Consider the following 14,934-nt stretch of genomic DNA (forward strand, 5'->3'; position numbering starts at 1 on the left):
GCATGCTGATGCCATCTGCTCAGGCTAATAATCATATTCTTTCTTTCTACTAGTAATTGTTTTGGTTAAAACTATTTATGAATTAATTAATCACATGGTTTTGTTACTTTGTGCCAATTATCATAAGTAATCATTAGTTGCAAACTAGTTTGCCCCCAAAAAAGAAGGTAATCATAATTAAGTTGCAAAATATAAAAATATATATAAGTGAAAAGTCTATCTTCGTCACTATGAGTAGAGCTGGGATAAATTACTTAAACTAGTTTACAAATTACAATCAAATTTTGAAAAAGTTCAAATAAATTACACATCCTACTGAATCATGTTTCTTAACCACTTTATACAATACATGAACTAGTGAGACAATGAATACTTCAGTGGCGTTGTGGCGTGTGGAATTCCCAACCATCATAGCATCCAAGCTCACACCCGTCGAAGCACAATGTGAGCCACGGCCTCTGTCCACAAATTGTAGCTGTGACCGCCTCTTTTCGACCAGCCATTCGTGTTTGTCCCAATCCGAGCCAATGCAGACCCGCGAAAGATGGCTTGCTGAGCCATCTCAATGCTCCAGTCGTCAAGCTCACACAGTTATGGACATTGAGCTTCCTCAATTGTTTGCTTCCTCCCTCTGCTTGTCTTTCCCTTGTAGCCAGCGACTCTACCGAAGAATCTGTTACGTGAAAGCAACTTCTGATACTTAGCTCTGTTAAAGCCTTGCAATAACGCGTGATTGTATAGATGGCTCTGTCTGAGATTCCTGGCATGTGACCAACATCAAGTGTTGATAATGTTTTGCTGATTGATCCTTCACTGTTCAACAGATGGGATATTCCCCTGTCACTGACTCTCTTACAGCCGCGGAGAGACAGTTGCGTGATGGGAACATCTGACTTACCAAGTGCAAGCATGCCACTGTCGGTTACATCAGCTCCTGCGAGATTCAGAGAAGTTAACTTTCTGAGGGCGGAAACAGAGTTGAGGCAAGAATCTGATATACTTTTGCAGCTTCCCAAGTCGAGCACCTCAAGATTGCCACACAAACCCAGTTTCTTCACGGCTTCGCTGGTTATGAGAGGGCAGGTCGAGAGTCTGACCTCTTGAAGAGAACAGGAAGACCCTGTGACATCATGGAATGCCAAGTCAGACAACAGGAAGGCACCTCGTACTTCAAACTTTTTCAAGTTCCGACATGAATGAAGGAGCGATGCAAAACCAGCGTCGCTGACTTTTGGGAACCCACCAAGTCTCACTGACTCTAAACCCCTGCAAGCCTCGGAAAGAAGAAATATACCCATATCGTTTATCCTCTTGAATGATATCTTGCGGTTGTAACAAGTTCGAACCAGAGAGAGGCTGGTGAGTTGTTGACAATAACCCAGAGCCTGAAGCCCAGTATAAGTCAAGTCACTGTCAGGAAATGGCTCTTTTTCAGGACGGTCTTCAAGGTCCAGGTTGACAAGTTGAGGGAGAGATCCTGTGATAGCTATAATTAGCTTGTCAGAAATCGAGTCCAGCACAAGAGACAGGCTTTGTAAAGTAAAAGAAGGCGAAGGAGAAAGCAAGGCACTATAGTTAGCCTGAGATAAACAAGTTCCAGTGACTTTGAATCTGTTCATGAGAAGAATTGCCTCAGACTCAAGCAGTGGTTGTAACCTTAGAACTTTGAGAGTTTCTGGCAGGGAGAATCTAACAGAGTGGAAAGCTGTGGCATCTACTAGGATACCTCGGATATTGAGTTGCAGAGACTGCAAGCATCACAAGAATATAAAACCCAAATTCAATTTTCACACTTTCTCGCTTCTTCTGACCAATGGCCTCAGCAAGCTTTTAACAAATTACCTCCAGATAAGGACACCCGTTCAGCATCTGCGTCAAGTTAGACTGAAACACAGCAGGAGAATCCAATTCTGCCATTTCCAGGGTAAGAACCCTGTCATAAACAAAAAACTGTTAATTACTCACTATCACAACTTCAACTATATAGCTCTAAACTCAATGCTTCTGATCATCGAGAAAGAGTGATAAACAAAAGCCATAGCTAACCCCAAATATGGAAACACAGAGGATTCAATCCTGTTAATGAAGTGATAAATAACCAGACTTTTCGTCAAATTGTCTCCCTTTTTCAGAAACAAACATGGAGCAAAAGCACGAGAGAATTCTCATTGAGGCACCTTATTGAAAAGTTCATGGGGGAAGACGGAATCAATACCGGAGATTTGGGCAGAGGCTGCCAATGGAAGTGAGGACGGTGGAGGATAGAAGTGAACACCTGAGCAAGTGAAGTTCCCGGAGATGTGGGCCAAGAACCCCACGCACAGAAGCAGCGTTAAGGCGGAGACAGTTCAGAGTTAAGCTACTAAGCCCGATACAACCACGCATCACGTGATTCAGAGTCTCTTCGTCCGGAGACAAAACCTAGAAACAGAATTCGATAAAATTCAAATCTCTCTTTTCCGAAGAAAGACGATCTCCAACAAAATTTCAGTGAATCGGACGGAAACTCACAGAGAGATCGAGAGAGGTAAGAGAAGGGAGGACGCCGGAGACAACGGCGGAGCGGAGGGTGGTGGAAACGCAGGCGACGGAACAGAGATTCTCCAGATCTAAACGCTTCAGAATCTCCTCCGCTAACACGGATCTAGTCACTTCCTCCATGGGTGAATGGTGAATTCTCTTCTTCCTCTTCAATTCAATTTCCAGAATCTCTCCAGTTGCTATACGTTCTTTTCAATCTTTCTTCCCCTTTTGAGCCGTTGACACGAATCAAAAGACGAAAGGTGATGTTTGGACGCAGGATTATTCCTATCCTTACCCGACTTGTCCGGGTCAGTTACGATCGGTTTAGATACAGTAATCCGGTTCAGTTTGAACTTCGGTTCGGATTAATCATGGTTAGTTTTTTTTCTTTTTCTTGTGGAAACTATTACATGACCACTCATTTTCCAAATAATAACCATCTCTAACTGTTAGAAACTAATTCAGTCAAAAATATAAAAGTATTTATTGATGGATAAATTAAAATTAAGCTGATGATGAGTACATAGTTTTTTTTTTTTAATAGTTTTTCACTGCAGATCAAAATTAAAAAAAAAAAAACCGGTTTACAAGTCAAAGTTCATACCAAAACCAGTAAATAGACGATGCATGATCCCACCGTATATCCCTGAACCATCATCATGTGCCACATTTATTATCTGTTCATCTGCATTTTGGTACGTATAATCGGGATTCTGATAAGCTGGTATGTTCGGCAGTTTAGAGAGTCCGGTCTTATAAACCCGAGTCAGATCAACTTGTGGAGTAAACGAAGTGATAGGCATCATCTCCATAGATGTGATGACTGAAGAAGACGGAACAGGAGCCCGACTGGTTCGATTGCCATGATTTTGAGACATTGTTATACCAGACCGATTCCTTGGACCGGAAGTGAGTCTACTACGTGTAGGTGGGGGAGGATGGTTGTGAATACCATCGTACGAAGTCACAAGTATCTTAAAATCGTCTGCTCCTCTCTCCACATGTTTCTTCACGTTGCATCCATTGACTGTGCATTTGAAGTAACTCCTGCGATTAACATATATATACAACATACAAAAAAAAAATATACATATTAATTTGGTTTAACTAAAACGTATATATATATATATATATCAAACAAATTAAGTCGTTACGAATAAAATAAAAAAAGTCCAAGTGATCACTATTGACAAGAGACAAAGAAGATGGTGGGGGAAAGAACAACCTAGGATTAGGATTTCCTTTGACAACCTTCTGTCCGTATTTTCTCCAGCGAAAGCCATCTTCTGGATTATCTTCATCGCTTTCCATCTGAAGTATGATCCTTTGTGCCTTGCTTGTTCTTGTAGCTCCAATCATGTTTGAGGATACCTCAAATCGCCTGCAAGAGTTTATGCAATGGTTTAGCTTATATAGATGTTTAGTTATTATAAATTACGATGTTAATTAATCACTTTTGTTGGAACCTTCTCTTCGGAGATGGAGGTGCTGCATCATCAAAGTCAGCAAAGTCGTCAACATGATCAACCTCTTCCTGTTCCTCGTCCTCTTCCTGTTCCTCGTCCTCTTCCTGTTCCTCTTCATCTTCATGTTCCTCTTCCTCTTCCTGTTCCTCTTCATCTTCATCTTCATCTTCATCTTCATCTTCATCTTCATCTTCATCTTCGAAGTCTGTTTCATCTTCGTTTTCATCCTCGCTCTGACTCTCCAAAATGGAGTTGAAGTTGACATTGGTATCGCCAACGAACTCAGGTTCAGAGGAAGGGACAACCGGAGCACCAATTGGGCGCTCAACATGAGATTCATAAGGTGGCATATAAATTGACTCTTCCGTTAGAATGTCATCAAAAACTGTCTCACGTGTAAAAAATACAAACAAATAAATTAAAGATTCATAAAATAGAAAATGGAAGCACAGTTGAGACAAAAGAAAATCTATTACCGTCTAGAGGAGGCTGATCAACATTTATAGATTGATAAGGAAGATCGTTGTTGAATATCATCGCCGTTGCATTGTCTTCACCGGAAGGTTTTACCATCTCTTCAGGTCTGTAATTTGTGGCTAAAGACTGAGGAATTATCTGGTATAAGAAGGCACAAAAGACAATTACAGTTAGGGTTTGTGATTTGACTTTTGAGTCTAAGTTTCCGATGATTTCAACCTTATTAATTATATATATGTAAATATGTAACAAAGTTTAAAAAATAAAAACATTTGAAACCTTCTTATATATGAAATGCAATAAAAGTTTAGATGGTACATTTCAAAATCTATCCGAATGATATACATTCAGTCAAATAAACCAGTCTGGGACAACAAGATTCATGAACCAAACATTTCTTAGTTGTAAACGCAAATGGGTATGAAATATTTTTAAAACGTAAACAAAAGGAAATAAAAGATTCTTTGTTTACCAATATATAGATAGTAATATATATATATATATATAAATAAAATTGAAATAACATATATAAAAATATTCCCAAATAATGATTCAATCACGGATTCATTTTAACTATTTTTATGATATAATTATATTCATTTAATTGATTATCATAAACGCAAAAGACATATTCCTACGTACCTGTGATGAATCAGTGACCATTTTGGGAGATTGCAACAGTGTTGATGGGCTAAATCCTGGGGGGATTGCACCGATAGGAGAAGGAGCAGCCGCGCTCCTGAAAAATGCATCCAAAGGACTTCTGTTTTCTATGTCGAGTCTGGGAAGATTAAGTCCTACTTTTGCAGCTAATCTCTCGCCGAGACCAGGTCTTTGTCCGGACTGATCAGCATGGTCTCTTGGTAAGTTGGTTTGAGGGAAGATCTCAGAGATTGGATTCAGACCATCGTTGGTTTGACCCATCATCGCCAGTATCGTTCTTGGGCTAGGAGTGGACAGTGGAGCCCAACACGACGTCATTTCCACGAAGTTGCCATCACAATCACTCATTTTTGGAAAAATCTATAAGATTTCAAGAAATACAGTGTTAATGTAAAACTGAAATTTTTATGAAATTTAGAATAATAAAAAAAAAAGGATTTGTAAATTAATGAAAAGGTTTTTGGATGTAAAAAGGAGAAACCTTTTCTTGAGAGGAAGCAGAAAACTAAGAAGAAGAATACACAAGGGGATGCGTTACACATAGGAGGAAGTTAGTGGTCTTATATAATAAAACTTCGTAGCCAAATTATTTTGGTAACACTTTTAACTGGTCAAACTTTCGTCATCCAAGTATAATAATCCCTAATGTGTTTTTTCTTATTTCTATTTTCTACCTCTTTTTTATTTTTTTCTTTTTTTGGAGAGGTAATGGGTTTATCATCATCTGCTAAATAGTAGACTAAACTAAATTTTATAATAAAACACTGAATTCTAATGTCCATGTCAATCTAAATCTTTTTTGTTTTCGACAAAAGATTAGCTCAAACGAGCCAATTTAGTGGGAAATTGTTTATATACAAAACATGATGCAGAGAGGTACGAGCTTGGCGTGCCAGAGAATCCACACTATACATTTGTGTTTCTAGAGATAAGAGATAATGAGAAAGTCAAAAATTCTACCCTATCTACCTTGATGTCGTCTAAGTACGCCGAGAAAGCTGGCCAGTGCGAAGGAAAATACATTATCTTTACCAAGTCTAAACAGTTTATATAGAATGCCACATCTCTAAGGTTATGTCCGATCATGCACCGCATTACCCAAATGAAAGTTTCTATTTGAGCATGTCCAATCAATCTAAATCCTATTAACAATAACCGTTTTAAATAGAATTATCTATATGTATCTGAAACATCAAATCCAACCAATGTTATTTAATATAGCGGAGCTAAACTAAATTGAGTATCACCGTGATCTTATATTTATTAAATCTAATAGTTCAGAAATTAACATAAACATATGTATATTTTAATTCTTTTAGACCATATTAAAAAAAGTATTCATCTATCAATCAGTTCTTATTAGTTTTGGTTTTATATTAATATTGATGCATTCAAGTAATGTTATTAATATAATAAGTATAAATATTACCATGGTTTTTTTTGTTATCATTGAATCGACAATATCCGATTCATAGCCAATCCCAACTACGCGGAGTAACACGACTTAGTGGAGTCGAACTCAAATGAAATCGGTCGCAGAGGTGGTATATGTAATCACTTGACTAAAGACACTTCCCAATATTATCACAGTCTTATATCTAGTAAATTATTTTTTCCAAAAAATAACAAAAAATAATTTATACTTAAATATAAATCAGTTAAACTATACATTTTGCTTTAGAACGATTGTCTTTTTTGATATAATTATTTATTTATATTATAAAATAGTGTTTTAAAGTTTAAACCTCATTGAATAGTCCAGTCAATTTTTATATAAATATAAAAGATACTACTAAATTTTTTAAAAATATATTTGGATTCACCCCCTCTTAATTAGCCAATCAAAATACAATAACATGCCATGTAAAACTATATATATATTTTAAATCAAAATTAAAATCATAAAAATAAAACAAATGAAAAAAAACAAAATCTGTAGACTTTTCATTAAATGAGTTTAAATATCAGTTTGAATTTATATAAGGTGATTATGATTTCAGTTTTCAATTAAACAAAATTATATGTTGGTTTTAACTTACAAATAAAGATTTAAGTTTTAGGTTTTACAATTAAACGAAATTTTATGTCGGTTTAAGTTGATAAATGACGATTATGGTTTACAATCAAACGAGATTATGTATCGGTTTGACTTTATAAAAAATATTATAATTTATATTTTACAATTAAACGAGATTATATGTCAGTTTGAGTTTATTGAGAAGAATTAACGTTTAGATTTTATAATATTAAACCAGTTTATATGTCGGTTTGAGTTTACAAAAAAGAGAATTAGGGTTTATATTTTATAATTGAACGAGATTATATGTTAATTTGGGTTCAACAAAATTAATATTTTTGTTAATAATTTTTGTTTTAATATGTTTTATTTATTTAAATTTAAATTTTGATTTATATATAGTATGGCATGGTGCATTTTTATTGCTTAAAACTTAAAACAAAAGAGGGTGAGCAAAAAGATCTAGAGTATTACTCATTTTTCAAAGTGATGCTTAGTACTAAACTCTAGTTGGATTAAAACTATTAAGATCTACTTCATATGAATAAGTATTAGGGATTCGACCGATTTGATCATATTGTCAACAAAAACATTTTGGTTATTTTTGGTTCAGTTTCTATTAAGTCGGTACTACAAATATGGAAATTACATAAATATAATCCAAATGTTGACCAAGGAAAATGGGAAATGAATAAATTTATAAGAAAGATTGATTTCTTTAAATAGCCATAAGCAAGTGCATGCATGTCAGCATGACCTATCCTATGCATTGCCCATCCACCGTTGGTCTATTAAAAAAATTACCCACAACTAGTAACTAAATAAGAAGAAGGATTTAGGAATAGATTCTTTTTCTTTAGGACCAATTTATATTATAAATCAATTTCTTTTGGCTATTATAAATTTGATGAATAGCTAAAGCAAATACTATGTTTCTAGGTTAATTGATAGAAGTTTTTTCCTCTTTTTTTTTTTGGGTTTTATATAATTCGTAGAAGTTGTTCTATGCTAATCTTAAGGTCTTAGGTTTGATACCTCTATTTCTTGTATCTCCCTTTTGATAATGTTTTAAATCAACTTAATATGATTTTATTCCCCATGAAAAAATATGCTTTGGAGCCGTTGATCGATCTTCTAGTTAATTGGTTCGGCTAGAGAAGAGAAGCTAAAGCTAATCTTGTATAGAAGTGCAAGGTTTCATATATGCTACGATCATTAGTAGTCAATGGCAGTGTTTCCTTTTCCTACAACTGTATCTGCATAGTGCATATGACAGAATCTTATACTTGGGTGAGCTGGACCCTAAGTATGAGGCTCCCTCAGCCTCTCAATAACGGCATTATAATCTCGGCCCATGATAGCCCGTTAGTTGTGATCCTTCCTGAAACAGATGCTGGTTAGTTGTGTAGTTCTTACTTAAGCCGGCTAACTCAGAACGTGAATTGGGAATCAAAGACTTTATATACAGTTACACAGAGACACACTATGAAATCTACATGTTTGATAAGCGTGATATGATATTATGTTCAAATCAATGTACTAGCAGCTTGGACGATACGGTAAACGAAATAAGATATGAAGGAAATTCTTTTAAATGAGCTAACTCTAACAAAATATAGTTCTGAAAGTAAACGTCATGATCAAATAATTTCTTAACTGGGAAACGTACAAAGGTTTACAAAGGTGAGGGAACTTCTATTATCGTGTTTGACAAGCAAGTTAACCAAAGGCAAAACCCTCCCAGCCAAATCAGAAGAGCTTAACAGTAACAGCTGCGGACAATAACTCTTCAATGTGTACCTCATCTTCCCAATCATACCGTCTTTCTCAGGCTTCGTCGGTTATATACACTGGACACCAAAATTTGGAACAAGTGACAAAGCAATCTCAGTCCTCTCTAAGGCTCCTTATCTCGGGACTCTTCCACCAACGGAGTCTCCTTAAGCGAAAACTCATCGAGACTTTCGTCTTCTTCTGTGTCAGCCTTAAGCTCTTTGAACATTGCCATCACTTGAATCATTGTCGGCCGCTTAAACGGTCGATCATCCAAGCATTGAGACGCGATCTTCAAGTAATTAAACAGCTCAACATCGCCTGATTTCTCGGTCACAAGCTCCGGATCAAGAATCTCAGTTCCTCTTTTCTCTCTATAGAGCTGTTTTGCCCACCCGACTAGGTTATTATCTTCCCCAAACTCCCCTGGATCAATGGGTTTCTTACCGGATAGAAGCTCAAGAAGTATCACTCCGTAGCTGTAAACATCCCCTTTGGCTGTACACCGGAAACTCTGGTAATATTCCGGTGGAACGTATCCTGGTGTACCCGCGAGCGTGCTCACGCTCAGATGCGTGTCTAGAGCGCTGACCAGCCTCGCCATCCCGAAGTCCGAGACACGTGCTTCGAAATCTTCATCTAGAAGAACATTGCTCGATTTCATGTCTCTGTGGATTATGTGAGGAATGCAGCTGTGGTGCAGAAACGCTAGCCCTCTTGCAGCTCCAATTGCTATCTTCTTCCTTGCGGCCCAATTAAGAAATATTCCACCTTTCTTGGATGATTTCTCGTGAAGAACGGTTTCTAAGCTTCCCCATTTCATGTATTCGTAGACAAGAAGCCTCTCTTCACCAACCTTGCAATATCCCAAAAGCGGAACAAGGTTTCTGTGTTTGATTTTTCCGATTGTTTCCATCTCAGCCATGAACTCTCTATCGCCTTGTCCCGTGACCCAAATCAACTTCTTGATTGCTACAACAGATCCGTCTCTGAGTTGTGCTTTGTAGACTTCTCCAAACCCACCAGATCCGATCATAGTCTCTGCGCTAAACCCGTTTGTAGCTTCAAGAAGATGCGCGAAAGTGAGCTTTCTCAGAGGCTTTTCGAACGTAGCAACGTTAATGCTAAGCGGTTCAGGAACACTAGAGAGCTTCCAGCTGCAACTTCCGGAAGTTGGAAGGCTCTCAATGTATTTGTCCCTCTTCTGTTCCTTCTTCTGAACTTTCCTCACCTTGTAAAGCGCCATGATTAGCATCACAAGGCACATGAAAGAAAACGCGATTCCAGCAATCACAGCGGTTGCAACAGTTTGCTTCTTGGCATGGACACGGGAGGTAATGGGCCGCCGAGGAGCTGAACCGCACGGACGCAAAGGAACGCCACAGAGGCCAGAGTTGTTTGCGTATCTTGAGACAGGGAATGTTGTAAGCTGACCTCCAAATGGGATTGGACCGGTGAGGTTGTTGTTAGAGACATCAAGATCACTGAGGAAAGAAAGCGATCCCAGCGATCCAGGTAAGTAGCCTTGAAGATCGTTGTGAGATAGATCAAGAACACCAATCGCTTTCAATCCTCCAAGACTATCCGGGATGGTTCCGGTTATCCGGTTATGTCCCAGATTCAAGACCTGGAGATAGCCCATGTTACCATAACCAGGAGGTATAAAACCTGAAACCCCATTGTATGAGATGTCAAAGTAGATCATGCTTCCGTTAGCTGAGAACGTGTACATTGTCATGCCTGAGTATATTCTTGTCGCAGGACACGAATGAACCATTGGAAACCGCTCTAATCGCTCCGCACGAATGCCTTCAAACTCTACTAATCCCCCTGCACCTCTGCAGTCTGTTCCGCCTTCGNCGGTTGCAACAGTTTGCTTCTTGGCATGGACACGGGAGGTAATGGGCCGCCGAGGAGCTGAACCGCACGGACGCAAAGGAACGCCACAGAGGCCAGAGTTGTTTGCGTATCTTGAGACAGGGAATGTTGTAAGCTGACCTCCAAATGGGATTGGACCGGTGAGGTTGTTGTTAGAGACATCAAGATCACTGAGGAAAGAAAGCGATCCCAGCGATCCAGGTAAGTAGCCTTGAAGATCGTTGTGAGATAGATCAAGAACACCAATCGCTTTCAATCCTCCAAGACTATCCGGGATGGTTCCGGTTATCCGGTTATGTCCCAGATTCAAGACCTGGAGATAGCCCATGTTACCATAACCAGGAGGTATAAAACCTGAAACCCCATTGTATGAGATGTCAAAGTAGATCATGCTTCCGTTAGCTGAGAACGTGTACATTGTCATGCCTGAGTATATTCTTGTCGCAGGACACGAATGAACCATTGGAAACCGCTCTAATCGCTCCGCACGAATGCCTTCAAACTCTACTAATCCCCCTGCACCTCTGCAGTCTGTTCCGCCTTCGTTCCTCACAAACGCAAACTGTTTACCTGAAACACTCCCTGGCATCACTAACCCGGCCTGGCTAGCCAACTCACCCGGGAGGTCCCCAGTTAGACTGTTGCTGTTCAGATCAAGCCAAATCAAGCTCTTGCAGTTCCCTAGCTGGCGTGGAACGTTCCCGGACAAAGAATTGTTCCCAAGCTGCAAGATTGCTAACTTGGAAAGATTACCGATTCCGCTAGGGATTGTCCCGGTGAGACGGTTGCTTGAAAGAGAGATCCAGATCATGTTGGTGCATCTCGAAATCGACTCAGGGATAGAGCCGGTTAAGAGATTGTTGTTGAGGATGAGAGTTTCCAAGTTTCCACCTTTAACACAAACACCTTCAGGGATACTTCCAGTGAGATTGTTCGCCCACATAACCAAATCCGACAGATTCGGCAACATCCATATCTCTTTCGGGATCGGACCAGTAAGCTCGTTGAAGCTGAGATCAATCGTCTTCAAGCTCTTGCATCTACCAAGCTCCATAGGAACTGTTCCCGAGAGGTAATTGTTGGCTATGAGAATCTTTTCAAGAACCGGCGAGCTTTGCAGAGAGCAGAAACCAGACGGTACGTTTCCGGTGAAACCATTTGAGCTTAAATCAAGAACACGAAGATTCGAACAGTTGGTGAGTGATAACGGAACAGAGCCTGAGATGTTGTTGTAAGCAACGTATAGGTAAGTGATTCCGGTGATTTTACTCACGACGGTGCTTAAGAAATCGCCGGAGAGGTAGTTGTTTCCGAGGTTAAGGTTCTGTAACGAGACGCAGGCGGCGAACTGTGGAGGAAGCTCGCCGGAGAGAGCGTTTCCGGAGAGATCAAGAACCTCTAGTGTTTTGCAGAGTAGAGAAAGCTCCGGTGGGATTTCGCCGGAGAAACGGTTGTGAGCTAGAGAGAGNAGCTGAACCGCACGGACGCAAAGGAACGCCACAGAGGCCAGAGTTGTTTGCGTATCTTGAGACAGGGAATGTTGTAAGCTGACCTCCAAATGGGATTGGACCGGTGAGGTTGTTGTTAGAGACATCAAGATCACTGAGGAAAGAAAGCGATCCCAGCGATCCAGGTAAGTAGCCTTGAAGATCGTTGTGAGATAGATCAAGAACACCAATCGCTTTCAATCCTCCAAGACTATCCGGGATGGTTCCGGTTATCCGGTTATGTCCCAGATTCAAGACCTGGAGATAGCCCATGTTACCATAACCAGGAGGTATAAAACCTGAAACCCCATTGTATGAGATGTCAAAGTAGATCATGCTTCCGTTAGCTGAGAACGTGTACATTGTCATGCCTGAGTATATTCTTGTCGCAGGACACGAATGAACCATTGGAAACCGCTCTAATCGCTCCGCACGAATGCCTTCAAACTCTACTAATCCCCCTGCACCTCTGCAGTCTGTTCCGCCTTCGTTCCTCACAAACGCAAACTGTTTACCTGAAACACTCCCTGGCATCACTAACCCGGCCTGGCTAGCCAACTCACCCGGGAGGTCCCCAGTTAGACTGTTGCTGTTCAGATCAAGCCAAATCAAGCTCTTGCAGTTCCCTAGCTGGCGTGGAACGTTCCCGGACAAAGAATTGTTCCCAAGCTGCAAGATTGCTAACTTGGAAAGATTACCGATTCCGCTAGGGATTGTCCCGGTGAGACGGTTGCTTGAAAGAGAGATCCAGATCATGTTGGTGCATCTCGAAATCGACTCAGGGATAGAGCCGGTTAAGAGATTGTTGTTGAGGATGAGAGTTTCCAAATTTCCACCTTTAACACAAACACCTTCAGGGATACTTCCAGTGAGATTGTTCGCCCACATAACCAAATCCGACAGATTCGGCAACATCCATATCTCTTTCGGGATCGGACCAGTAAGCTCGTTGAAGCTGAGATCAATCGTCTTCAAGCTCTTGCATCTACCAAGCTCCATAGGAACTGTTCCCGAGAGGTAATTGTTGGCTATGAGAATCTTTTCAAGAACCGGCGAGCTTTGCAGAGAGCAGAAACCAGACGGTACATCTCCGGTGAAACCATTTGAGCTTAAATCAAGAACACGAAGATTCGAACAGTTGGTGAGTGATAACGGAACAGAGCCTGAGATGTTGTTGTAAGCAACGTATAGGTAAGTGATTCCGGTGATTTTACTCACGACGGTGCTTAAGAAATCGCCGGAGAGGTAGTTGTTTCCGAGGTTAAGGTTCTGTAACGAGACGCAGGCGGCGAACTGTGGAGGAAGCTCGCCGGAGAGAGCGTTTCCGGAGAGATCAAGAACCTCTAGTGTTTTGCAGAGTAGAGAAAGCTCCGGTGGGATTTCGCCGGAGAAACGGTTGTGAGCTAGAGAGAGCTGTTTCAGGTTCTGAAAACCTCCCCAGTATTCTCCGCCGGGGATTTTTCCGGCGAGATTGTTCCGAGATATGTTCAACGTCTCGAGGTATTCGCAGTTCGGTAGAGTAATCGGGAACTTATCGCCGGAGATATTGTTCTGTGATAGACTCAAGAAGGTGAGATTCCCACAGATCCCGAAACTTAAATCGGAGAAATCGCCGGATAAGTTGTTGTGAGTGAGATCGAGATACTTCAACGACGCCGGAAAATCAGAGATAAAACTCTCCGGGATCTTTTCCGATAAGATATTGTAAGAGAGATCAACAGTCGTCAAGCTCTTTAAAGACGACGACGGAGCAAACCCTAATTTTCCGGCGAGCTTGTTGTTTGAGAAATTCACTGAAACCAGATTCGAACATCTCGAGAAAACGTAACCCACCGTCGAATAGTCTGAGATCGAGTTCGAAGACAAATCCAGAGCTTGAAGATAACAATCGGAACCAGACGAGTGTCCTACAGAGGACGAGGAGAAATAGTTTCCTTGCAGGTAAAGATTCTGTAGATTAGGCAACGCTGTGAGGTTAACTAGGTTCAGGGTTCCGGTGAGCCCACCGTTTCGGAGATCTAATCCAACGATACGACCGTCGTCAGAGCAAGAAACGCCTCGCCAAGAACATGAACCACGACCGGACTCGTATTTCCAGTTACCGAGAACGTTACTGGGATCAGATTTTACAGAGAATTGCTTGAACGCCATTAAAAGAGCAGTTTCGTCCAAGTCGGAGTTGATTAGGTGTTTTCCATGAAAGCCCATCACAAGAGAAGTTGTAAAGAAACAGAGGATCAACACAAGCAGCCATTTTTGCTTCATTTGGCACACCAAAGTGTTCGATTAAATTCCTTATGGAGGATGAGACTCCAAGGAGTTTGAATTGGATATCTCAAAGGAGTAAGGATCTTCTTTTACGGACATGAATGAACCCAAAAAAAAAAAGTTTAATCTTCTCCACTGTGCTCTGAAGAAAAAATAAAACAGAGTAAGCTTTCTCAGAATAGCAACAAAAAAAAAAAAAAAAGCAATCTTTATTAATGAAAAAGTCGATTCTGAATACGGAACCTTGTTCAAGAAGAAGAGTAGAAACTAAGGTTGACGGTGACTGAAGGAGACAGAGTTTCGCTGATGAAGAAGACAACAGAGGTCGTTTTATAGATACGGTTTCTGCTCAAGTACGATGTTGCAGAGATGGTCGGATTCA

General features: G+C 40.3%; 3 protein-coding genes across 4 annotated transcripts; all 3 read right to left on the minus strand.

Annotated features, from left to right (window-relative positions):
* Positions 222-2,750, minus strand: LOC104778430 (F-box protein At-B-like). Its single transcript, XM_010502874.2, has 4 exons — positions 2,512-2,750; positions 2,216-2,421; positions 1,843-1,933; positions 222-1,748 (listed from the first exon to the last, which is right to left on the minus strand). Exons 1-4 carry the CDS (start codon positions 2,659-2,661, stop codon positions 375-377), a joined length of 1,821 nt encoding a protein of 606 aa, XP_010501176.1. The 5' UTR covers positions 2,662-2,750; the 3' UTR covers positions 222-374.
* LOC104779377 (probable WRKY transcription factor 10) lies at positions 3,108-5,477 on the minus strand. Its single transcript, XM_019241154.1, has 6 exons — positions 5,109-5,477; positions 4,466-4,604; positions 4,096-4,374; positions 3,990-4,023; positions 3,749-3,904; positions 3,108-3,570 (listed from the first exon to the last, which is right to left on the minus strand). Exons 1-6 carry the CDS (start codon positions 5,475-5,477, stop codon positions 3,108-3,110), a joined length of 1,440 nt encoding a protein of 479 aa, XP_019096699.1.
* On the minus strand, positions 8,716-14,934 carry LOC104778431 (serine/threonine-protein kinase BRI1-like 1). 2 transcript variants are annotated; one of them, XM_010502876.2, is made up of 3 exons: positions 14,796-14,934; positions 12,770-14,694; positions 8,716-10,773 (listed from the first exon to the last, which is right to left on the minus strand). In XM_010502876.2, the coding sequence occupies exons 2-3, from the start codon at positions 14,547-14,549 to the stop codon at positions 9,044-9,046; spliced, it is 3,510 nt and encodes a 1,169-aa protein (XP_010501178.1). In that variant the 5' UTR covers positions 14,550-14,694; positions 14,796-14,934; the 3' UTR covers positions 8,716-9,043. The 2 variants fall into 2 exon arrangements, with proteins under 2 accessions (XP_010501178.1, XP_010501177.1); XM_010502875.2 differs by having other exon boundaries at positions 8,716-10,293; positions 12,290-14,694.

This window comes from Camelina sativa, chromosome 3 (assembly GCF_000633955.1).
Source record: "Camelina sativa cultivar DH55 chromosome 3, Cs, whole genome shotgun sequence".
Classification (NCBI taxonomy): domain Eukaryota; kingdom Viridiplantae; phylum Streptophyta; class Magnoliopsida; order Brassicales; family Brassicaceae; genus Camelina; species Camelina sativa.